The sequence below is a fragment of the Varanus komodoensis genome, unplaced genomic scaffold, assembly GCF_004798865.1.
Source record: "Varanus komodoensis strain SLA01 unplaced genomic scaffold, ASM479886v1 scaffold35, whole genome shotgun sequence".
Taxonomy (NCBI): Eukaryota; Metazoa; Chordata; class Lepidosauria; order Squamata; family Varanidae; genus Varanus; species Varanus komodoensis.
In genome coordinates this window covers 8,796,240-8,822,665 of record NW_025335856.1, presented here as the reverse complement: position 1 = coordinate 8,822,665, position 26,426 = coordinate 8,796,240, and the positions used below count along the sequence as shown (strand labels likewise).

General features: G+C 46.0%; 1 protein-coding gene across 1 annotated transcript in view; it reads left to right on the top strand.

The window, feature by feature from the left end:
• ADAMTS15 (ADAM metallopeptidase with thrombospondin type 1 motif 15) overlaps nucleotides 1-21,104 on the top strand; it is a 38,346-nt gene extending 17,242 nt beyond the window's left edge. The window contains exons 2-8 of the mRNA XM_044439491.1: nucleotides 1,652-1,784; nucleotides 6,902-7,069; nucleotides 10,270-10,553; nucleotides 12,139-12,316; nucleotides 13,097-13,278; nucleotides 14,153-14,328; nucleotides 15,085-21,104. Coding sequence (XP_044295426.1) covers nucleotides 1,652-1,784; nucleotides 6,902-7,069; nucleotides 10,270-10,553; nucleotides 12,139-12,316; nucleotides 13,097-13,278; nucleotides 14,153-14,328; nucleotides 15,085-15,865 — 1,902 coding nt within the window. The 3' untranslated portion in view covers nucleotides 15,866-21,104. The remainder of the gene's footprint in view (nucleotides 1-1,651; nucleotides 1,785-6,901; nucleotides 7,070-10,269; nucleotides 10,554-12,138; nucleotides 12,317-13,096; nucleotides 13,279-14,152; nucleotides 14,329-15,084) is intronic.
• Nucleotides 21,105-26,426: the final 5,322 nt, after the last annotated feature.

Here is a 26,426-nt window from a genome sequence, read left to right as displayed (position 1 = left end):
GAGGGGATAGAAATATACTACAGTTGGAGGCCACAAGTCGTACATTTGTTACGGCTTCCTTGAAAAAATCTGGGGAAAGGCAGTTTGCTGGTGTCTCTGCTGAACAGCCCTAGCTGAAGCCATGGTTCCCAGGTCTCCCCAGTAAAAACCAGCATGTGGTGGGCAGAGGAACACAGGAGTGAGGCCTTCTACTGAGTGAGACCTTTCATCCACTTGGCCCAATATTATTGGAACTGGCTGGCAGTGGGTCTCCAGGGTTTGGGTCAGGAGTTTTTCCAGCTTCACCTGGAGATGCAGGGGATTGAAACTGGGACCTTCAGCCTGCACTTCCGCTGAGCCCTGCCCGCTTGCAATGCATGCGTTTTCTGTGAGTGGGGTGTCAGGAGATTGCCAGGGGGAGCAACTGGAATGCGGGTGCGTGGAGCTTTGGCATTTCTGAAGCCCCATCTAAGACTGGAGGGGAAATGAGAAAGGCCCTGCTAGGTGTAAGTTATGATGCATGGAGCTCTGTAAAAGTGGTGGTCTTCAATACCTTGAATGTGGCAGCACATGCAATGCAATGCATTTGGTAGGTAGATCTGTTGTGGGGAAAACTGAACCAGCCGCATAAGCCCCAGGAGAGAATTCAGAGGCCTTGAACTCTGGCTGATTATTCATTCAGGCTGGTGGCTCCTGGAATCAGGGCCTTTTCATTAATGCTCCCATGGCTGTGGAAGCCCTCCTGGCAGGCTCTCCTTTTGCGTTCTTCACACATGCTAGGAATCTCGCTTTGTTCTGCAAGGCTTCCTAATCATGTTGTCTTCGAATGACTCCTGGATCCTGTAAGAGACTTTTCTTCTGTTGTATTCCCTGACGTACCTTTCATAATGCAGTTCTAATGTTGCCTTCCATCCGGCTGCAGCAGAGGGAGATGGGAAGCAGGGCCATTCTGCTGAAAGACCAGCTCCATTACACGCCTCCTCCCTCTGAACGGCTTCCATTCTGTCTGCTTTTTATGAGATTTGCTGTTTAGGTTTAAGAAGTGGTGCCTGAATTTGCACTGCTTTTCTTTGGTCCTCATCACTTTTTCCTTTTGTGTCACATCTTTTTGACTATAAATCTGAAAGCTGGAACCATCCTGGGCTGTAAGCTGCTCCAGGAGTCTTTACAGCTGAAGAAGTGAATCAAAATGCTATAAATTAAATATATCTACCCCAGAGTAGATCCCATTGAATTCACAGGGCTCCCCCCTCTGATACGTGTGCACAGATGCCTAGTCTCCCTTCCTCTGACAGCATTTGTGATCACCAGCCATGCGGACCGGTGCTGACGAGAATTGATGTTCAGTGTAAGTGGAAGGCATCACTTCGGAGAACGCTGGTGTATTGAAATGCTCCATTAATTGCCTTTTTCTTATTGGCTTTATTTCTCACATTGCAAAGTGTCATGGTAAGGTTTATCTGAAAAGGTGAGGTATAAATGCATACAAGAAATCAATAAAATAGTGGTTACTCCAGAAGTCTGTGTTCATAGCCAAAGTCAACTCAAGCAGAGCTGTGACCAGCCTGGACACAGACTAGGCAAGGCTTTTTGGTCTCGAGAATAAAGGGCCTTTTAATTAATTAATTAATTAATTAATTAATTAATTTCAAAAATTTATTGCTCCTGGCAGGATTTGTGCGGTGCTACCACCTGCGACACCTTGGGAATGGCAGATGTTGGCACCATGTGTGACCCCAAACGCAGCTGCTCAGTCATTGAGGATGATGGGCTTCCTTCTGCTTTCACCACGGCGCATGAGTTAGGTAAGGCATGGCTTTGGTAAAGAGAGAATTGGCTGGCATTGCAGTCCATGTCCAAGTCCTTTTCTTTTAATGTCTATTCCAGTATCCTTTTGACATGCAATGCTGACGTCATTTTCAGTTATGTGGGTCTTGCGATGTAATAAACTAGAGCTGATTTTCATAAAATAGATGAGAATATGACAAACGTGCAGGAAATATTAACCCCCCCAATTAACACACCATATTTCAGAGATGTCAATAAACAATTTCAGTTACCAAGGCAATATGGATAGAAAGATACTGAAAAACAACAGCGAATTTAGCCATTTGTAAAAATAAAACTAAATCTAAAAACAAATTTTAAAAGCCAGTAAAGCAATAATGTCTTCTGACAGGCCAAGAAATACCTGATTCATACAAATTATAGCAAGGCCAACAACTCTAAGGCTGGGAAATGTGTAATTTACAGCCGGTGAGGTGAGAGACCGGACTTTTTCCTGTGAAGGGTGACATTCCTTCATGCCAAATCTGTTGGGGAGTGTTTTGCTTTTGAGCAGGGCTGACGCCAACAGTGGGGGGGAGGGGGGCTTTCTATGTCCTTGCCACTCTCTTTGCTTTCTTTGTTTTTCCTCCCATCCTCTCTTCTCTCTCTCTATCCTGCCATCCTGTTTTCTTTCCCATGTTCTTCCTTCCCACTCATGGAGCCGTCCTGGATTGTCCAGAGTACTCCTCCCAGAGGGCTCTGGAAATCAGGCCAAAGACCACCTGTTGGCCACTGCTGGGGAAGGGCCAATCCTAAGAAGCTACTTTGTGATCAAGTTAGACTATTGGTTCATATGGCCCAGTATGATGGGCAGCCACTCTCCTGGGTTTTGGGCAAAGAGGCTGTTGCCATCTTCTTTTGCCCAGTTTACAGCAAAATTGCCAGACAGCCCGGGAACCGTACCTGGACATTTTTGCCTGCAGAGCAGGTGTTCTGCCCCTGTGCCCCCTGGTGCAAACTGGCCCCGCTCTCATCCACATCTATGACTCTCGAGCTCTGTAAGCCAATTCTATATGTGGCCTTTCAGACTTTTAAAACTTTGTCTGCATCTGCATGTTTACCCAGATGGCTCAGGGCCCCTGGTCATATGGTCCCTTGAATACTGCTCCAGAATACTGCTCAGCTGACACCTCGGAGGGCTTCCAGTCCAGCACTGCTGCAGCGTCAAATCATTCACTGTCTGTGCTTTGGCTCAGGCTGGTTCTGCACGTTCGTGTTCAAATGTTCGCCAGACCATATCTTGGCGAGAAGCCTCAATCCATCATCCTGTGGGTTAGGAAGTGGCCGCTTAAAGCAAAGCCACAGCAAAGAGGCAGGGCCCATGTTTGCGGTCGCCACATGGGGAGCAGATTTCACCCGGTGGGGTGGGGACTGGATCCATTTTTTTTTTAGAAAGGGAAGTTCTTGATCCATAATTAGGAGGGAGACAAGTCTGCTGCTTAAAATAACCCCAAATGCTTCATTCAGGAAATTTAGATAATAGAAGAGCTTTCACAAGAGTTTCCTGGGGAAAGTCCCCTCTCTCTCTCTCTCTCTCTCTCTCCCCCCCTCCCTCCCCCCCCATGTGTGTGTGTGTGTGTGTGTGTGTGAGAGAGAGAGAGAGAGAGAGAGACAGAGGGACAGACAGACAGACAGACATCCTACAGCTCTGTTCCCAGTGCTATAGGGAGATTTCACTGGAACTGTTCAAAAACAGCTGTTAGGAAGACAAGCAAACCCAAGCTAAAGATCTGCTTCTTCTATCTCTACAGTTGTTTCAATTCCCAGGCTTTAGAAATCCTGATATATCATGTCATAGCCAATGTGCATTAGACACACACCTAGATCCGGAGAAGCTGAGCACTGCGTTGCCAGAAGGATTTACAGCCAAATCGCTCAGCCCTTATGTGGCTAACAGGAAGGGGCTTTGTTTTGTTTTGTTTAATTATCTAGCAACAAATGGTGCATTCGCATATCTGATTGCGATTGTGCCTCATGGCCAGAAATGGGATCCACAGGAACAAGTCTCTTCTGATTAGGAGGGCAGGCTGATGGTATACGTGACTGCCACTCATCTACCTGTACTTTCATACATGCAATTCACCTGCCTGAATGACCAAATACAAGGATCAGTTCACACGGCTGGCTATAGTGAATCAAGCAATGTATCGGTGGATCTGTGAGTGAAGCTAGCCAAAACAGAGATTTGGAGTCAGGTGCTTTTGAGGCTTAAGGCTGTCCATTTTACATCCTCAAAACCTTAAATCATGGTCTGCTGGAAAGAAAATGAAGGCTTGTTCTGCCACCCAGCCCCCAAGGTTAAATGCTGCAAGTGTGTGTGTGTGAGAGTGATTTTGAGAGAGAGAGGGAGAGAGTTGGTCATTTTACAGTACAGCAGCCTTTCTCAACCAGAAGATATTTGGACTTCTGTACTCATCACCCCAGCCAGCATGGCCAATAGCTAGGAATGCTGAAAATGGTTCTCCAAAACATCTGGCAGACACCAGGCATGGAGCAACAAAACCAAAAATGTCCAATTCTTCAAAATCAGATACCAAAGGGAGAAATGTTACAAATATATGGCCGGAAATGGACAGATAGTTTCCCCCCCTTCTTTTATCAATTATTTGGCAGGAGATTCTTCACAGAGCACATAATTAGTTTGAGGATTTTGCTGGCTCTGTGGCTTTAAAGGGCTCCTAAACAAAGTCATTGGAAAAGCCTTATCAGTGGCCGTAGATGTAGTTGTGATGGTTGTAGACAACCAGGAGGAATGGCTCTACAGCAGTGTATCCCCCTTCTTCCTGCCCCAGTGTGGGAACACTTCCCTTGTGTACAGAATGCATGACACCCCCCTCCCCCAGTTCTGTTGTTCCTTTGTTATTTCCTTCCCAGCATTCCACTGTTTTCTCCAGCTACTTTATGATGTTTTTGGCGGTACTTCTGATTTCCACGCTCAGCAGAGACATGTGTGTTCCGAACTAGTGGGATCAGGTGTTTCACCAGTGGGACTGGCTTTAACCCTGGAGAAACTCTTTAGCAATGTTTGCCCCCTCCCCTTTCCTCCCCTCCATGGTACAAGCTACACCTTTCCCCCTCCCTCTCCTTGTCCCCTGCTCTTTCTCACACTGATGCTTTTGGGATTTGCCAGCATATTCAGATGTCATGTCCTGTGAATTATCTGTTGTGGGGAAGCGTGAATGGAAGGGCCTTGTTGCCCTCCATGTCCTGCTTGTGCCTTGCCCAGAGGGGCCTGGGTGGGTACTGTGGAAACGAGGATGCTGTAGAATGGCTCCTTGGGCTGATCCTGCAGGGCTCTTCTTGCATCCTTATTCGGGAAATCTGAGCAACCTGCAATGGATTCGAATGAGATCGAACTTTTAGGTAGACCAGCTTTTCCTGAGGGACTGCAGACCCTTAAAAAATGTTGTGCACCTTTATGCATATTTAGTCATATAAAAATGTAAAAAGAATGTTTAAAAACAACCAGAATATGCATTTTCTCTATTAGCTAAAGCATGAAAATTCAGATTTGGGTGTGTGTGCATGCACACTTTTGAGGTACCAAATTTGGAGAAGTGTGAATTTACACAAAGATATGTGAATGTATTTGCACAAAATCCACTTGTGTCAATGAACACACAAGAACACACAATGAACACACAGAACGAAAGGGGTCTGACAATCTGCGAAAAACAGAACAGACTTTACAACATCCACACCTCCCTACTTGTGTTTTAACAAAGATTCCCAGTGGCGTAGGTGTCTGCAGGAGTATTCAAATCTTGACATTAAAACTCAGAAGTTGCCTGGTTTTAATATTAATGTTTTGACGGATGTAAAATTTAGTGACATTTATTTTAGGCCTAATTTCTAACAGGCGGCTATTCAGCTGTTACCAATGTATCTGCTGTCTGCTTTTAGATGTTCAGAAGGACCCCAAATTCTGGAGGGATGGGGGTGCGTAGAACCTTGTTCCTAGGGTGGCCAAAGTGTTTGAACAGGGAAATAATTTCTTTACCCCACCCCACTTCCTCCATCAGTTTCTTGAGTTTACTTCTCATGTCTTTTGCAAGGACGAGTGTCCATGCACAAAGCAGATGGTGTGAATCTTGGCCAGCAAACTCCTGGCTTGCAAGCTTTTGCTGGCAAGAATTGACTTGCATCTGTTGTAACTTTTTCTGCCTTTGGGGGCAATCTGATTAGAACATGAGAAGGAAGAAGTCTGCGGAGCCAGGAAGGGGATCCAAAGAAGAAACTATTTGTACTGCAGGCATTTCCAGAGCCAGTAATCCCATAAGTGATTGAGGTGCCTTTGGTGGGTTAGATAAATAGTAAATGAATGAAAAAAATGCAAGTAGGATGTGAAGACTTTTGCCACCATGGTCCACAGAGGGCAGCTGCTTTTCTCTGGAACAATGGCCCTGTAAGGGATGGAAGGAAAAATTATTTGCAAAGGAAAGTAGTGGAGTGCAAAAGGAGAGAAAGGAGAGTATTGCAGCTAGGACTTGGTCTTGGGCCCCAAAAGATGACCAAGGCAGCAGAAGGTGATGAGGAAATCAAAGCTGCAGAAATAAACTCCATTTTATTCCTGTCATGATGCTGGTACTATTTATGGGAGTTTAGAATGTAAAACTGTACATGATGAGAGCTGTTTGTTTGTAAATCAGGGTTGGCAAACTGTTCCATCGTTGTTATTGTTCTAACCTTGCAGGAACATAATAGTGGTTGCAAGTACAGAATGGTGGTTGGATGGTGAAGAGAAAGGCTGGTTGTGAGCTTCACAACTGAAGTAATACAAGTAGCCATCTTAAAGAACTGCTTTCCCAAAGACCATTAAGCCCAATGTGTAAAATTTACTTAACTGTACCACTGAGAAAAGATGTTTCTTTAGCATCTGCTGGCCTTCCCTGGAAAGGCACATGCCCACAAAATTCAATGCAATCTTCATGACCTGTCTGAAAAACTTAGACTTTTGATCTCCCATGCCTTTTTGTCCTTCTCAGCCCCCATGAAATGGTTGCAAGCGCTTCGGCCCTGCCCTGTGCTAGCTGAATTGCCCGGGGGCTGCCAGAGTGTCCTCTGGATTCTCAAACTGTACCTCTTTCTCTTCCAGGGCACGTGTTCAACATGCCGCATGACAATGTGAAGGTCTGTGAGGAGGTCTTTGGTAGGCTGAGAACCAACCACATGATGTCACCGACACTCATCCAGATTGACCGCACCAACCCTTGGTCGGCTTGCAGTGCTGCCATCATCACGGACTTCCTGGACAGCGGACATGGTGAGCCAGAGTGGGGGAAGGAGGGATGAGAAAAAGGAGACCGTTGGGTGCAAGGGCAGATCGGTGTGTAGAGCTCAGTATGTTCTCTTTCCATTGTTATTCCTATACTTAATAGGAATTACTCTGAACCACCCAGGTGATGGGGATGAGGAAGAGAAAGAAGCTCCATTGAACTGTGCAAAGCTATCAAAAAGGCAGGGAACATCTCTGGATCTATTATCTGGGGTGGTGGTGAATTTCAAAGTGCAAGCACTCATTATGCTATCCAAAACGAGTCCAAAAACCATGCATCTGCATTGATCCATATCCACAAACCTGTTCCAGCAGTCTGCTTCTTAAAGGCTTACAAGTCTTTGCTGCCCATTCAAGACCAAGGAGTTGCAGAATACTTAGCTCACAACAGTATGTCATTGGTGGAAAATCCATTTCTCCTCTACTCAGAAGAACAGGGAAGGCTGAGTGGGTGGTAGATGTCAGCATCCCTGCTAATCAAAAAGTGCTGGTACTGAGTCCCTGCTGAGGCTCCACTACAATGCAATGTTCCAACCTGTTTATACTACTTAGGAGTGAATGCTAGAATAGCTTTGATTGCAAGGGGGCAAAGGGGTGTTTTTCAAGCCTACGCACTAACTGTGAAATGGCACATCTGGAAGATGAAGATGAGCAGCTGCACCAGGACTATCGCTTCACAGTTCAGGCCCTCTGGCAAGGATGGCTGCCCCGCACACATATACAGGGGCAGAAAATTGTGTTGTCCACTATGGTGGACCTCCATACAAGCATGGCATTACCTCTCCTGTATTGGAAGAACTGAATCCATGGTGTCACTCAGTTGAAACCCAGCACCTGATAAGAGCACAACCTCTTCTTTCTTCCAGACTCATATCTTGTAACAAGGCAGCTACGTGGGCTTTAGCTTTTGCCAGGGGATTTTGCCCAATCTTGGTCACTGTTGGAATTTCCTACTCAGTTGGAGCATCCTGGAGAAGAATTCTGCAGGCTGTGGTCTTCAGAAAGCATGCATACACAGTGTTAATCGGGGTCCTTTTTACTTTCTCCCACACTCAGATTTTTAAAGTTTCAAGCTCTTTCCACCCAGAATATGAAGAAATTTGCAGTCAGGGTTAAATTCTTATTATTGAAATGGAATTCTCAGCTAACTGAACCAGATAAATAGTTGAGCTACTTCCACCATGGCGGCCATGTTGTACTTGCCTGCCATGGGGTTACTATAGATGAGGAAAGCCTTAGACAAAAGTGGTGGCACCAGAAAAATGCCTTCTTCAGCACCACGTACAAGATTAATACTCAGGGATTCAAACTCAGTCTGGTAAGAGTTACAAGTAAGCACTCAATGTCCTGGGCCCAGATGGACAGTCTTTCTCCTTTGGCTTCTCACACATGGATTTAAAAAAAATTCTCAAGTGTTTTTCTGAAGACATTTGGGAATATTGGTGAAGTCTTACCAAAACAGACTAAAACAACATCTTCACCCATTCTTAGTAGATAGTCAAGCTCTGGGTGTCATTCTCTGCTCCTCACTAGCACTTCATGACCTGTTGGAAGTCCAGAGCTGGTAAACTAACTCCCTATTTAGGGTTCAAAGATGTTGAAACCCAGGATGAGAGTAACCAGTGGATTTCAAGTAAAATGAAACTCTGGTGTGAATTTAGAGGTTATTGCTTGAGAGAACAAATTGACAATTTGGCAGGAGTGACAAGGATTAAAATACCTGGCAAGCTTCTCGGATAAGTTCTGTACATCCCTAACATGCGATCATACTACTTAAATGGTTGTGTGAATGTGCACTTGGGATATAAAGAGAGAGGCTGCTGCAGAAGGCAGGCCTAGAGAGCAAGAGTTGTCAGAGGGCCTTGAAACCAGCTGTCTGCAAGGTTGGCGTCATCACATATCGCTGGGACATTTCCTGACCCAGCTGAACTTGGCACACACCTCTGCTTTTCTTAAACAGTTTATACTTGGCAGGCTGTAAATCATTAGAAATGCAAAGTCTGAATGCTGCTTGGAAGCAGCCATTTTAGAAGACTGGGAAAGTGTGACTCTAAGACAGCTGAGGTTTGGCCTTTTATTCGATTAATTGAATGTCCTTTGATTTAGTGATATTTTTATACTGCCTTTCAATATAAATTTCCGAAAACTGTATGCATTCTGCTGCTGCAAATCATAAAACACACACGGAGAAAGTAATTTTAAAACCCCGAATATGATAAAAGTAAAATCAATAAATAAGTAATCAGCAGAGGGGAGGGAAATGTACATTAGCACAGCCAAAAACTTTACAGAAAAGGAAGTTATTATCTAGGAAGGAAGCTATTATCTAGAAATTTGTTTGGTTTACATTTCCTTGTGAGCTTACCAGATCCACACGTCACAAAGCCAAACAGGAACAGGAATGCAGCTAGATGTCAACATTTGTACTTTTCTGAAGTTTGCAAGGCTGTCCAGAAAGAAAAGTAGGCATATAAAATATTGTGTAAATAACTGTAAAGTTGTGTACCAAAATGGCAATGTTTGGGAAAAAAGAGCATCAAAAGAAACATGTATTTTCATGTCAGCTAAAACAAAGATAAATAGTGGGGGGTGGAGAAGAGAGAGTGAAAACTAATTTGTCAGTTTGTTCAGCCTGAGTCTTAGTTGCTCCTGACTGTTCTTCAGAAAGTCAGGAACTAAAGCTGAAGCTCAAATACTTTGGCCACCTAATGGGAAGGAGGAACACATTGGAGAAGACCCTGATGCTGGGAAGGATTGAAGGCAAAGGGAGAAGGGGATGCAGAGGTTGAGGTGGCTGGATGGGGTCCCTGGGGTGGTGGGTGTGGGTATGGGTGGACTCTGGGGAATGGTGGAGCACAGGAGAACCTGGGGTCGCGAGGAGTCGGGCACAACTTTGCGACTGAACAACAACAAGGGTTGCTGGCCTTCTTTCCTCACTTCCTCACTTCTCTTTGGTGACAGAACTAATCTGTGTGGGTATGAGGTGGTGTAGCCTTTACGTGATATTTGCAGCCTCTCAGCTTTGCAACTGGTGGACCAAATTTAGGTTTATGTGAGAAAGAAGGGTTGGAGCACCATCTGTGATTGAATCTCTATTTGTTTTGCAGTCAAATTGTCCTGTTCTGTTGAGTCCGACTCTAAGATCTGTATTTCTCTTTTGCTAACCCTCTTCCTGCTACTCTTTCCAGGTGACTGCCTCTTGGACCAACCCACCAAGCCCATACCCTTGTCTGAAGAGCTTCCTGGGACCAGCTACAACCTCAATCAGCAATGCGAATTGGCCTTTGGCATCGGCTCCAAGCCCTGTCCTTACATGCAGTACTGTACCAAGCTGTGGTGCACAGGAAAGGCTCGTGGCCACATCATGTGCCAAACACGACACTTTCCATGGGCTGACGGCACCAGTTGTGGAGAAGGGAAGTTCTGCTTGAAGGGTACCTGTGTTGAGAGGCATAACATCAGTAAGTACCGGGTGAGTACATGATCGCCCTGTGCTGAGGATGGAGTTCAGGGAGGAGCAGAGTTGTAGTACTCACAGAGGTTTAGTATTCTGGACAAATAAGTTCTAAATGATGTGAACCAACTAGATGTTTACCATAGATCCACACTGACTTTACCTAATAAATCACAACTACAGTGAGTACTGGAAATGTGGTGGTCATGGTCTTGTCTGTTCAGCTTTGGTAGAAATGTTCTACCATGCAGGAGCTTATGAACATGTTGGCTGATTCCTATCAAGAATTTCCTCACATTAAGCCCCTAATAGGTCTCCATCTTCTTGAACCTAACAATTCTGGGTCCCTGCATAAAGACCTTCTTCAACAATTGTTGACAGAGGCAAAGTCATGTATTGCATGGACCCGGGAGGCTCTGAAGCAGGCAGCCAAAGAATGTGGAATGATAATATTTGCAGTGGGTGGGCACGTGTAACCATAGTTATCAAATTCTGCACACAAGCAAGGAATCCTAAGGAATTTAAGGAAGATGTTATGACACTATTATTTCCATTCTTGGAGCTCTGCAACCTTTTGATCCAATGCAGCCAAATACAGTTGCCTGTATTTTTTCTAATACCTACACTTGTACAAAATAACACACTCCTTTTATATGCTGTACAAATTATATTTTTACTTTTTCTTTAGGCATTGAGCTCCTACTTTGGGCTTTCTATTGCAGATGTCCCCTGACCTTATTTTTTATAAACTAGGAGTGCATGTCAGCTTCCCTCCTTTATAAGGGCAGCCATCTGTCACCATCTAATGTAGATTTAAATCATGGCTGCAGATTGTCCAGGCAATTGATGCAATTTCTTGTGTAACCCTATGAAATATTGGTTCAGCCCAAAGAGGTGGAACTAGGAAAGAGTGGGACTGTAAGAAATTCAAATAAAAAAAGAGTGGAAAAGCTGAAGTAGCTGGAGCAGCTGTTGCTATTAAGGCCCTTACCAACTTGGCTTTGCAGATTCTATGCATGCAGCTGACTCTTCTGTGCTCAGACCAAAGAGGGCATTTTGGATTCCTTCTATTGCACTGTATTCAAAAGGACATTTGAACTTCAAAGCTTTACAGTCAGTGTATTTGTATTGGTGCTGTTGCCAGGGACTTAGGTGTATGGGTTGTAGTATGTTGCTGTTGTTATATATTATAATTGCTCATGCCATTTTGTTGTACATTTGTTGATAAGAAGAGGTTCATTTTGTATGTTCAGTTATGTTGCAAGGTTCATTAGGAAGCAAGGAACCCCATGGAATCTACCAGTGTTACGCGTGCACTTGTGGTCGTCCCCCGCCCTTCTGCCCGCAGATCTGAGGACCATGTTCTCAAACCTGCCCTCTGTTTGGGACATAGAGAAGTGCATTTTGCATTTGCTCAAAGGAACTGATTCCCCACTAACTTGCAGGAGCATCGTATGCCTGAATGACTTGTGACTTACGAGGTTCATGTTTGGAAGCCCAGGGCTTGAGAGCTTTCTAGACTTATGATAATACAGTAGAAATGATGCATTGATGATGGTGGTCGGCAGATTTTACCTTGGCTCAACATGATTTACTCTGGCAGGTGGATGGCAGCTGGGGAAGGTGGGCGCCCTACGGCCAGTGTTCTCGGACCTGTGGAGGAGGTGTCCAGCTGGCAAAGCGCGAATGCAGCAATCCATCTCCTGCCAACGAAGGGAAGTACTGTGAAGGTGTCCGGGTTAAATACCGCTCCTGCAACCTGGACCCCTGCTCTGATTCAGGTGAGGTTTTGTGAAGCAACAGACCTGAGTGGGCCCCAGGGAATGGTCTTTGATGAGGATCTCATTAAGTTGGCAGCTTGGTGTGGGTGGCGGCAGCCCATCAAGAAAGCTGGACCCAAACCAGTTACTGCTTTAAATTCTCCAGTAACCTTGACATTCAGTGGTACATTGTTTGGGAGATTCTATTTAGCTATTGTAATCAATAGGCATTGGCAGACCTATCTAACGCCTGTGTTAGAAATGGGCATGTACACCATGAAGGCTTGGTTCATAGTAACTAGATGAATGGGCATCAGACCAAACAAATGCGCATCACATTCTCTATCAGCCCAAATGCAGGGCCTGAATAATGGTCTTAAGTTAAAGGAAGGCAGATTTCAGTCGAAGATCAGGAAAAGTTTGTAACAATCAGAGCAGTCAGGCAATGGAACCAACTCTGTTGGTTGGTTCCATTGCCAACCAATGGAGATGGTGGATTCTCCCATTACTGGAGGTATTCAACCAGGAAACAGATGAGCCATCTGTCAGGGATGCTTTAAATGGGATTCCTCCACTGAGCAGGGCTCTGGGTTAGACGGCCTCAATGGCCCCTTCCAGCTCGATGATGCTGTTTGATGGTAGGACCTGTAACAATATGGAGTGCTGCTGAGCAGGATCCATTCCATCCTCCCTCTACTTCTCTCCAATTTTTGTGGGATGAGTGACATGCATACGGGGATGGTAATTGCAAGCCATTGCAATGGGGCTGCACCTGAAACTGAATAGAATTGTTTCTCACAGTCCCAGGGAAGAGCTTTAGAGAAGAGCAGTGTGAGGCTTTCAACGGCTACAATCACAGCACAAACCGGCTCACCGCGACGGTCTCCTGGGTGCCTAAGTATTCTGGGGTGTCTCCTCGCGACAAGTGTAAGCTCATTTGTAGAGCCAATGGAACGGGTTACTTTTACGTCTTGGCTCCCAAGGTGAGTTGGGAAAAAAAAAATCATCCCTTTGGTAAACATGGAGAAGAAATCGAAACTGGGACAAAGAGCATAAAAAGGTGGTCCCATATCTCCCAGCATTCCCCAACCAGCATGGCTGGGGAATGCTGGGAGTTTTAGGACCCCCCTCCCCCCAGTCTAAATAGGATTGTGTCTTAAAGCAGTTTGTGGAGCTGGCTACGCTTTGTGTGTGTCGGGGAGGGAGAATAAAATTATGTGTATTTACATACTTGTAAATTTGGACAAGACAGGCAAATTTAAGAAGGGAAAGGGGAAGGTTGACATCAGTTCAATTAAATATTGCATAAAACATATACATTGCATATACGATTTTCCTGTGACCTAAATGAGGAAACTTTGTATTTTCCCTTTGTATCATTAATTGTGCAAGGTGTCACACTGATGCCTTGATGAGAATAACACAACTATGCTGAAAGTATCTGGGAGAGGTTTGTGATCACTTGTTGCTTGCATCATTCTCGGAATGGTAGGCATGGAAAGTGTTCTCGAAGGTTGCGCTGCAGATGGAGTGCCGCACAGAATTGCTATGGCAGTCAAAGACCTGTCCTTTCTTAAGCCCCCATAGTCCTTCCAAGTAGTCCACACACTACAGTAAACATGTCAGATGCATGCTACAGGTATTTCCACAGGCATGAGTGATAATCTACCCATGAGCGATAATTCACCCATGAATTTACCCATTACAACTCACCCCTTTCTGTGCACCAGTGCTGCTGCACTGGACTTGTGGGGCGAAGGGTCAGGGAAGCACTTGCAGAATCGTGGCTTAGCGCTGCTGCTGGCTCACTCTGGAACTGACACACTGGATGCTGTTCTTTGCCTTGGTGATCTCCAGGTGGTGGATGGTACGCCGTGTTCTCCTGACTCCACTTCATTGTGCGTTCAGGGAAAATGTATCAAGGCTGGGTGTGATGGGAAGCTTGGATCCAAAAAGAAGTTTGACAAGTGTGGAGTGTGTGGAGGAGACAACAAGAGCTGCAAGAAGGTCTCCGGATTGTTCACCAAACCCATGTGAGTGAGCTTCTATTTGAAACTGCTCCCTGCCTTCATTTAAGGGACAAGGATGGCCTTAAATGAAAGTTTTCTTGCATGCAAAATTCCCCACCCCAAATCCAGGAGACCCCTGGGAACTGCAGGAAGGGCTGCGAAAGGCCTCTACTCAAGACCCAGAAGGCTGCTGTGCAGACAGTACAGAGCTGTATGGACCAGAGATCTGACTCAGTGAAGGCAGTTTTGTGTGTTCCTTTGACGGGACAAAGAGGGTGTCTTTGAGTACTGAGTAAACAAACATCTGCTTTACAGCACGGCTGGGCTACATCTGGGTTGGGGAATGGCAGTGTTGCCCCCTTCCAAAGTTTAGCCTTGCAAGGAGAGGGCAAATGGGTGGTTTGCCTCTTTTGACACCAGAGTAGCCCCTTTGTACTGCTGCTTCTAGAATACGACTGAGTTTCCATAGCAGAGTGCCACTGTCTTACCCACTGCAGCCACATTTTGGTGGCAAATTCCAGTTGCAGGACATTAAGCTGAGAAGGGTGCACAAAGGCTGGGAGTGGCGCCCAGTTGTGGCCAGCCGGGTGGCTCTGAAGGAAGCGGGGATGCGGAGCCCGGGGCGGCTGCCCTGAGGATGCACCGCACAGATGGCCCGCCTGTCAGGAACACCACACTTCCAGGCAGAGAGCTGCTCTGCTGCTGTGTAGGGTCTCCGCCCTGTGAATCTGCTTGCTCACATGTCCTCCCCGCACCCGGTGCCCTCTCTTCCCGCTCTAGGCATGGCTACAACTTTGTGGTGCTCATCCCTGTGGGAGCGTCCAGCATCGACATCCGGCAGCGGGGCTACAAGGGCCTGATCAGCGATGACAACTACCTGGCTGTGAAAAATTCCCACGGCAAGTACCTCCTCAATGGGCACTTCATTGTCTCGGCGGTGGAAAGGGACCTGATGGTGAAGGGCAGCGTCCTGCGCTACAGTGGAACAGGGCTGGCGGTGGAGAGTCTCCAGGCGTTTATGCCCATCCAGGAGCCCTTGACAGTGGAGGTCTTGTCCGTGGGCAAGATGACTCCTCCCCGGGTGCGCTACTCCTTCTACCTGCCCAAGGAGAGCAAGGAGGACAAGTCCTCGTACCGCAAGGACGGGAAGCGCCCTCCAGTCCTCACCAACAGCATCCTGAGCCTCTCCAATCGCTTGGATACAGGCAGGCCGGATTACAAACGCCCCTCGTACAAATGGGCCACCACCAGCTGGGAGGATTGTTCTGTCACATGTGGCAACGGGCTGCAGAAGCGCATGGTGCTTTGCCGCGATGCCCTCGGCCAGCTGGCTTCTGCTTGCGACGCCACCCAGCGGCCCATCGATATCCGGATATGTGGGGATCCGTGCCCCACGTGGGAGGCCTCTCCCTGGTCTTCGTGCTCCAAAACCTGTGGCAGGGGCTTTAAGAGGCGCATGCTGAAATGCACGGGGCGGGGCGGGGTCCTCCTGGCCCGCGACCGGTGTAACCTCAGGAAGAAGCCGCAGGAGCTGGACTTTTGCACCCTGAGGCCGTGCTGACCGGGCTGGACCCGCTCCTGACCAAAGTCTAATGTGCAGCATTCGACTCTTGGGTGTCAAGCGGTCGAAAATGTACAAAGGGAGAGGGAGTCGACTGAGAGGAGGGGGGGTCTGTTACATAGTGCATTTCAACAAACAATCAAAAAGAGAGTGCCAGTGAGAAGGGCCTGAGCAGGGGCTTTGTTTTGGTTTGAGGATCCAGTTGCTCAGTGGTCAAGCAAGAATAAACAACTACCTCGAAGCTGCCAAACCATCCGCCGCATCCTCTGGCACAGCTCTAGTGGCGCGTTCTGTGGGCATGCAAGGCAAGATCAATATCGAGAGAAATTGTCATCCAAGGTGGACCAAAAGACCGTGGTGGCCATCCCTTAGTTGAATGCCCCAACCTGTTCCAAAATCAGGAGGGAAGCATCTCCTGCTGGGGTCCCATCTCCACCTCCCCAAGCATCCTAGCCTTATAACGGACCATAAGGAATGATTGCTGCACCCACAACAAAATGCGAGGTTTAATGACCACTACAATGTGGCACCTCCAAGGCTTGGCAGGACATCGTACCACATCCCTGATGCACTGTGGATATCTAAGCACCCTCTTCCCCCCTCACCACCTCTTCTGGCTTTTGTGCTTCTGTGCAGAGCTGAAAAGTAATCCCTCTATTTCTGTCAATGTTTCTGAACTGAACGGTGTGCATTTTAATGGTGCTTGACCACCCTGTTTTCTCTTGAGTCCTCCTAGGTTGAAGCAAACCTAGTTTTGACTGCCTATTTCCCTTGGGTCCTTCCATGAGACTGTGTCCTAGAGGTGGGGTGGAAATCCATCTGGTCTTCCTGCCCCCCACCACACATCTGCGCCTCCATGCACACATTCTCACACACCCAGAATTTAAGGAACTCAGGCATCTTTTGTCCTTTTCACCCTCCCGCCCTCTCTAAAAACTTCTTTAACACCATGTCTTCCAGATCCACTATTTTATTTGACTATGCCCAGAGAACCCTGCCAGTCTGTGCAAAATACCCGTACACCTGATATTCCCTTCATCTGCAGATGTCTGGCTATTTTGGTTCTTTGCCAGGCCAGCTTTGTACTGTGTATGACAAATTGTGAAGGTCAGTTTGCTGTTCCCACAATGACCCTTTTGGTGCTACTTGAACAATTTGGTGCATGTGTGAAAGAGAGAGACCATACTGTTAGTTGGCCAGTTGATTTGGCTCTCTAATTCATAGAACCAACTCAGCTTCTATACTCAGCAGGATATAGAGAAGGTTGCCCACTAAACTTTGGTGTTCTCTTCTGGGTGCTTATTTGTGTGATATTGCACCTTAATGTTTTCTACTGTAACTATCTGTGCTAGAATACAGTGGTTGATCCCTTGCAAAAAGACACGGAGGGGCAGTTTTGTGCTGCAGCCAGGAGGGGAAAAAAACTAGGAGCTGTGCTTTGCAAAGAGCAAACTATTTCCTGACTCATAAAGGGAGATGGAAAGAAAGGCATTGTTTTCCCACATAAGCAGAAGAGAAGATTCACAGGTGAGATAGGTGAGGTCACCATCAGAGTGCATCCTGAGGCAGGCCTGTGTCAGCTGTGACCTGTGTAGCCAAAGACTGCCCTCCATTCAGACTGGAATGCAGGGTGCATCCTGCTTTTCTGGTCTGATGAGTGTTAGGTGCCGCTTCAGCCTCCATTCACCCTGCGTGCTTGTAGGATGTGGTTCATGAGGGAAACATCAGGTTTGTCCTAGGGCAGCTGTCCCCCAGTAGGCACCTTCCAGATGTGCTGGGTGGCAACTCCTACCATTATTTGCCATCCTGGCCAAAGGCCACCACAAGAGCCATGTGGGCTGGGGGTTACGTGGCTTGCGATCCAACACATCTGAACAGCACCTCACTTAGGAGACTGTCCTGGAGCCTCCATGCCTTTTAGCTCAGCTTAACCCTGCACATCGATCTGTAAATCATGGGTGGGTCACCATCATGACCACCATCCTCCTCCCAAAGGGGGTTCTGTTATTTATCCAGGAAGAAATACTGTCAATGGCTTTGTTGTTTCTCTGCCACATGTAGCAAATAGGGGGACTATTTGTCCCTGCACCAAATGGTGCTCATTCTGTGAGTATTTGCAGGGAGAGGTCATTGTTGACTGAAAGTAGTAGCGTCCCCCTCCCTCCTTAAAGTTTGTTTACAAGGTTTTAAGTGTGTATCATATATGAGAGATGTTATGAATTAAAATAACTGGGCCTGATAGTCTGCTTGTCCACAATTCTAGAAGATCAAAGTGGCTCCAATGAAATTAGTATGTTTGTGGCATATTGAAAATGGGAGAATTTAGGGTTGTTGCTAGGCAGGGAAAACTGTGAAGGTGGCAACTTGAATTTGAAACATCATTGGATCTACAAAAGGGAACATTACTGCTGGAAGGGTTAGAACTTTCTCAGTGAATGTTCTTCTCTAATGCCATTGAATTGTCCAGATCGCACATGTCTAGACCTCTGTGCAGAATTCTAGTCCCTGAGGTTAAAAGGGATCTGAAAATAATGTGCCTAGACCACTCAGTCTGGGATTACTCACACCCTGTAGATAATTATTGATGTTTCCTTATTCCTACTGGAAATATCACACCAAATAAATCCAAGAAGCATACATTCTTTTTCTTTGAAACTTTTTCATTTTCCTGGATCATGATCATCTTTTGACTAGGCCCACCCTTCTGATTTTTAAAAACAGATTAATCATCAGGCTTAGGCAGGGATATCTAACAGAACAATCCTTTACCAAACTATATTTCCCAGGATTCTTTGCAAGATGCCATGGCAGTGAAACTGGAATGAAACTATTTAAGTGTATAGTGTGATATGTTCTTGAGATGTTGGGAAATCCACTCAACTCCCTGGGCCAGTTCTTCTCATCATCAGTCCAGATGTTCATGTACAACTGCATCACAGCACAACAGGAAGTATGTGTGAGGAAGCAAATCTGGAGATAAAGAGCAAATTCCAGAAAACAATCTTTCCTCCTTGGCACTTAGACAACTCTATGGAGAAACCTGCCCATCCGTGTTCAGTGGAAAGTCAGCCATGTAGCTAAATAGGCAAGGTGCATTGTGTTATTGGTGTAGGAATAGTCCCATGGCATCGCAGGTCGAGTTCTTAGTTGGGCATGGCCACCATGACATGGTTTTCATTGGTCCATCAATATTGGGAGGAGTTATGCAAATACAGGTTGGTTAGGGAGAGGAATCTGTCAATAGCTGCTAGTCAGGATGGTTACATGCAGCTGCACTTAATACTTCTAGCTGGACAGCCAGCACGGGGAAAGGTTATTATGTTGCTTGTGGGTTTCTAGTTGGCCCCTATGGGAAGCTAGATGTTGGACTAACTGCAGGTTGAAGGTCAAAGGATGCCCAGAAGTCCATGGCTTCCATTTCCCAGAGCCATAAACTGGCAACTAAATCAATTTAAGATCAAGGGGTACGTCAGGAAGAATACATTGAAGAGGCTGCCTGAGAGCATTTGCCCTGCAGCACTTGAGGAGATGCAGAGAACTGGCCAGGGAAGCTGGACAGCAGAGTGAAATTACAGGCATCAAGCCAGTTGCAAAATCTGTGATGCTGCAGGCAAGAACCATTTCCAAGGTTATTCTGAGAGTATATCTCTACCCTACACATATATATCAATTGTATATGTGTTTATATCATGTCCATCCTCCTAAAAATCCTGGGAAATGTAGTCGGGTAAGGGTGTTGTGAATTATCAGGTTCCTTTTCCTTCCTCGACCTTTCCCCATACTACAATTCCCAGGTTTCCTTAGGAAAAGGGAACAGCTGTTCAGCTAATTTACGCTTGCAGTTTAAATATGCCCTCCGAATGCAACAGAACTCTCTTGGCTAGGCCAGATGTTTTGCAAATTGTGCATAGTTTTTTTTCCCCTTGGAATCGAGTCCTGAATCATCAATATGTTCCCCATTCATCATACACTCCAAGTCATTAAGCAACTGTTGCAGTTCAACTGCAACCTGACTTACTTTTAGTTCTACATTGACCAAATTCAGGGCAAAACATTACAATACCTTATAAGTTCTCCATTGAAGAGGAAGAGGAATGATATATGTGCGGTAGGAAGAGAAGAACAATGGAACAATGGCTTGAAGTTTGATGTGAGGATCTCGCCAATCCAAACCGGCTTTATTTGTATCAAGATAAATTAATCAGACATCCCAGTTGGCAACCAGGCCTTGCTGGCTAAAGGTATTGGCCCAACTCTAGATGCTTTAGAGAAAGTGTGGGCAATCTTTAAGCAGTAGAAGCCTGATGTGAAAGACACTTAAGGTATGATTGCATATGTATTTAGACAGGAAAATTCCACAACTCCTAGCCTTTCCCAGCCAGCACAGCTTTAGAATTAAAGATTGCTGAGCCCCATGTTGAGTCCTAAAATGAGCTCAACTCCCTTCTAAAGAAAAGTCCATTTTCTGGATTGGTTACACCAAATTTTCTTCATTTCAGCAGTTGTGGTTGCTATTGCTAAACAATTTGGAGTTAGAAATCTTCGATCAACTGCAAATCACTCAGAGATCTACTAGCAGATCCTGCTTTGCTTTCTGCCCCCCTCTACCCTTGGGTCTTTCTCTACCTCTATTGAGTTTACACCACCAAGCTTGATATGTGTGGTGGGGTGAGCTAACACACTTTACAGATTACTTGTGAGGAAGGGTTGTGATTTCATTCCAAAGAATCCTGGGAATTGGAGTTTGAAGAACCTCAGTCAAAGGGCCTAGCCTAGGAGAACCACGGTTCCCTGGGGAAAAGGAATTACCTGTTTTAAGTCTGTAGTGGTGATATATCTGGTGTCTACAGGCTGTACAGATCACTCTCAAGAGGGCTTCCTTCCTTCTGTGGAAATGTATATGGATTGGTGGGTTTCCATTCTCTTCTCCATCTTATCCAGGAATGCATTGATTGGCTACTGATTTTCTCAGAAGCTTGCCTTATACATTTGAGGATCAGAACTGTTGATTTCCTGAATAGCTATATGACACTGGCATCCTTTTCTGTTGTGGTGCATTGGGGAATGAGGGGCTTCTATTTTTAAATTTTTTAAATGTGGTTCTTTTGCAAGATATACAGCAAAAGGATGGAAATGCCTATTGTACTGGCTGCTTTGTGTATACCATGTATACTATACGTTGGTCTCTGCTGTTTGTGTGTTAATGGCAAACCTGAAATAAAATGGTTAAATATTTAAACAGTTTGGCTCTTTTAGGATTATTTGCATCCTCGCTCATGGGCACACCACAACACTGAATGATGCTAACATGGAGGTCCACAAAGCTTTGTATGCAGAATGCTTAATCCATGGATGCCAACACAATCACAAACACATTCTCTCTCCCTCCCTCCCTCCCTCTGTCTCTCTCTCTCTCTCTCTCTCTCTCTCACACACACACACACACACTTTCCCATGCATACATGTTCTGTGCTTAAAAGGAAAATAACTTTGAAAAAAAGACCTGAAATGTGTCAGGTCATTTGGGACCAAAAGCTAATTTTCAGTGTCACCTTTTTTGCCTGTGTGTGGTATTGTTTATGCTGTGGATTAGTGGAGTAGTTCAGTTTCCAAACCCCCGTGTGAAACCATGGCTGAAGTGGCTTTTCAAACCTCTGTTTATTGATTTAGGGCATTTAGATTCTGCTTTTCAGCTGGAAAGGCTCCCAGATGTGGCTTTCAGTATGGTAGGGTTTGCCTACAGGCTAAGGGATGCAACACAATAGGAAAAAGGGGTTGGAAATTTGGAGGCAGGGCGGAGAAAAATGAGCTGCAACACTAGTTCTTCATCATATGGTTCAGAGAAGGCCTGCGTGTTAACCATGCTTAAGAACTGCATCTGCACTGAAGACTGATCTACCTTTCCTGCTGCTCATCATTTATGAACCACATCACAATAATAAAGCAGAAAGCCATTAAAATAAGCATACAGTCACAACAGCAATGGGAACATGAAGGGCTAAAACAGCAGCTGATGAAACTCCATTTGAAGTAATGGAGACAACAATTCTTAACCCGAATTAAAAGGCAGTACATCTGCAATGAAGAAATCACAGGTAAGAAGGCATCTCCGTCTCTTCTGCCTTCAGTTTAAAAAGATGGTCTCTCTGTACATGCCATCTCCAGTCCAGAGTAAGCGGCAAGGATAGGCGTGGCCATGCATCTTCCCAAAGGAGGACCTCTGGGTGTGCTCCCCCTCTCCACCACTGCAGCCTGCTTGTTCAGCCACCCCTTGCTTTGGCCCAGGCAATGGTGGGAGTGAGAAGGAGCACTTGATGCCACGGCAGACTTCATGACAGACTCCTTGCCTTCTGAGCAGACTAGTGGTCAGGATGCTGAGAAAGGCTTGTGGGGGCAAGAGCAGCTGGCGGCCACGGTGGCAAGAAAGTTGACTCACTGAGCAGGGGACCCTGGCATCGCTTTTAACTTTCACATCCAGGGCCAGCCCTAACAAGAGGCAAATGCTTCCTACAGCAGCTTGGGTGCCATTAGAGGGCGGCTTCAAAGGTTGCTATTTTTTTGCTTGCCATAGCATGCACTGGGGAGAGAGAAGAGAGGTGGGAAGGTATAATTTGATGGCAAATTGTGGGGGCTGTGTTAGTAGTGAGGGGAAAAGATGGGAGACAGGGACTAAGATCATGGGACGTGAGATGAGGGGGGATTCACCCGTGCCGGGGCAAAAAGCATCTACTTCGGATGAAAGATTCCTTAGCCAAGAAATTTGTTTTGAGCACCAGAATTGAACAGCACTAATTGTCCTTCCATGAAGCAACAACAATAATAAAGACCCAGTCCTGGTTCTTTCCCCACTCCTACTCCAGCATTCTTAATTCTAGCAGTCTAATTTGGATGGAGTTCGGAGAGTAATTTCGTTGTTGCTACAGGGGGCCTGAAATCTTTGCTGATCTGTTATATATCACTCAGACCCATGGATCACCATATATATCATCCAGACCTGCAGTTATGAATCATGGAATCATGGAATCATAGAACAGTAGAGTCGGAAGGGGTGAAGAAAGCCATTGGGTCCAACTCCCTCCTCTTGCAGGGCACTAATTTATACCATCCCACTCAGATGACCGACTGTCCAAGTTTCACCTTGATGAGTCTCTCGTGTGGGAGACATTTGGGAGGCTACCCCATCAAAAAATGAGGTTAAATTATTCTGACAGGAGTTATTCTTGATAAATCCACATTGGCTTTTATTAATCACTGCATGTGGATCTACGGTTTGCTTACCCTGCTCTAGCTTGGAATCGACAGGCATTTCCTGAACAAATGAATTTTTCATTTTCTGGGTCACATTTTCGAGAACGATGGACATGCATCATGCAATTCTTTTGAGTCCTTTATTGCCATTGGCACTCTGAGGCAGAGGGATGTGAGCAGCTCAACTCCGAGTTTATTTCATGCTTAAAATGGCTCCGTGTCTTCCTTTCTTGACAATTGTTCTCTGTTTGAAAGACTGTCCAGGATTGGAAGATAAATTTTGAGGTTATGGCGGCAGCATGGGGAGAAGCCATGGCATAGTAGTGCCCTTCCTACTATTGTGAAGAGAACCATCGAGTCCCAGATTGGGATACTGGCAATGAGTGCAGGATTAGGCCCTCACCTTTTCAGCATTGTTGCAAAGATGACTCAGTCACCTACTTGCCTCTTTTTTCCGAGCACACCCTGGATGACTCAGTCCATTCTCTGGAAGCAGTATCAGCACTGGCTTTGAGATACTGTGTGCAGCCCTTTCCCCTCTCCTTTGTGAATGTACTAAGTTGCGCACACACACATGTACACAAAGAGTCCGTTCCAGGATATGCTCTGCTACCTTTCCCATTTTTTTTTTACCTGAATGGTATTTTCCATCTAAAAAAAATTAAAGCTTGCTATTTTGCTTGCTAATTAAAACTTGCTTCAGAAACATTTGAGGCTCTCTCAGTTTGGGGGCACAGAAAGAGTTGTATTTGTACAAAGAAAAAACAAAAACAACAGTCAAACATACATCCTTCTCTCTCTCTCTCTTTCCTATCAATAACAAATCTCAACAAACGATTCCCAGAAAGTGATTTATAGTTTTGTCTTCTACCCATAAGGCTGCAAAGATGCTCCAGTTCACTGTGGCACTTGTCTGTTCCTGGCTCGGCCTTTAACTTTGGACCTGCCATGCCTTCTGGATATCTGCACCTTGCTTGTTCCTGCTTTTGCCTTTGCCTCCGACCTACCACATCCATCTCCATCCCCCTGGTCCTGGTAGACCCTGGTCATTATGTCCTGGACCTTACACGGGCCTCTTCTTTTTCCTCTTTGCCATGGCTTGGATGCTTGAAGGGCAGAAAACCTACTGACAAGCAAGCAGCGCATCTACTGGTTCTTGTTGTCCAGCCCAGAGCAAGAGGTTGATGAGCAACAAGTTGCGGTGGTGAAGAGGAAAAGCGACTCTGTGGAGGGTGGGGTGTCTTGTCCGTGGACCTCTGCTGAGCTGTGGACCCTTGGCAGGCACCCGGCCATGCCATTCCTTGCTGCTGGCCCTGATGGGGGCCTAGGCAGATCAGTGGTCTGATCAGAAGGAGACAAGGCCATGTAATCTGCAAGGATCTGCCCATGAAACAGATTTGGAAAGGAATGGCTCACATACATATTGCCACAAGTGTAACTAGTTACACGCTTAATAATACCTTCTGTCTTGCCCAGGGGTCTCAAACTCAGCTTACCTGGGGGCCACTGGAAGTAGAGTCTGGGTGAGGCTGGGCCGCATCAAGTATTCCACCACCGCGGTGGTGGTGGGCCGCTCATCCCGCGTCACTCCCGGAGGCTGGCCCGGGCACCACCGGCGCTTTGAAGGCTGCAGGGTCCCTCCCCCATCCCGGCAATTGGCGTGCGGGCCGCGAGTTTGAGACCCCTGGTCTTGCCAGTGCGAGAAGGATGGAATATGCACAAGAATGAGCTCCTGAGACTGTGCCGGGAACAAAGGACTTCCATTTCAAAGTTGTGCTGAATTAATACACCAAGGACAAATAAAGCAGGGATGTCCTGAGGGCATGGTTCCATTCCATATTTTCCCTCCCTTACAATGAGCGGTGGGACTTCGAGTTCTGTGAGCAAGGCTAGGGTCCTCCTATAGAACTCGCTGTACTTAGGCCAAGCTCTGTTTCCCAGAATCCCTTGAGGGAATGCCATACCGGTTGAACTGGTATTAAAGGGATTGGCTTTTGTGTAGCCATATTTTGTGATTTCACAGAGTTAAGAAAAGGTCCTTCCTTACCCTCACCTTCATCCTGTAAAGTAGAGTGGGCAATATTTTCTGTGTTGAGGGTCACATTTGGTTAGAAACAACCTCTTGTGAGGGGTGGGATACACCTCATCTATCCATTCACACCCCTACTAACCTGTTCATCAATCCACTCCCTCCCTTCCTCCATCCCTTTGGGCTTTCTCTCTCCTGTACTGCCTCTCTCACACAAGCATGTGCCAACACACACTCCTTCTCAGACCAAGCCCACCCACCCACTCACAATGCCATCAATCATCAGGTGACCCCCCCACACCTCCATTTATCCACTTGGGCTTTCTGTCTCACGCCCACGTGCACGCCAGTCATTCATCTACACATCCACACCTTGTCTTCCAGTGATACATCCATCCATCTTTGGTCCCTGTGCCCCTCTGTTCTGTCTTCCAACTGTAGCTGTCTTGGGCTAAGAAGTTTAAAATTATGGAAGTTCTAGAAGCAGGTGAAATCCCAGGAAAACATTCGTTCTGTGGGAAAAGGATATTATTTTATTATCAGGCAAATATTTGCTTAGCTGTGGTGCCAGATTAACAATTAAGCTAAGCCTGCGTTGGTGCACAGTCCATGCTAGCTGCTATTGCTGGAGGAATGAGCTGCCTGGGAAAGAGAACAAGAGCTTGGGGAATCTACCTGCTCTGAGCAGGTTTTGTCATTCAGTTCCTTCCCCACTTTCATCTTTTCTATGTCTCTACTTTATAATATACTCTTTTAGAAATGTAAAACTGCAGCCGTGATGCTCTCACTACAAGTCTGCTTGTGAAAGGCTTTACTGGTGAACACATGAATGTTTATGCATCAGCAAAATACTACACAAAAATAATCTTAATACAATCACCTGTACTTATATCAAGGTTAGAAAGAAGGATGGAGTGAGGGACTGAACACCACAGCAAACTTTACCTGCATAGTGCTATAAACACAATTCATGCATTAAAAAAAACCTGCTGGTGGATAATCCTAATGCGTAAGACCCGTTTTGAAAAGAACGGACTATTTGGAACCCATGACAAACTTGCATCAAGGACTTAGAAAGAGCCCTAAAAGTGGTGCGCAAACTTCAACAGGTGTCTGTGATGACTTTGAATATGTGTATCTGTATCTACATCCACCAGCTACATAATTTATCTTCTCTACGAAGGGATTTACAAGGGAGATCCAGATGCAACTTCTAGACAGATGCAGGAAAGATTTGTGGATAGAAGATCAGATGCCTGCATGCTCTCAGATCTTATTTTGGGC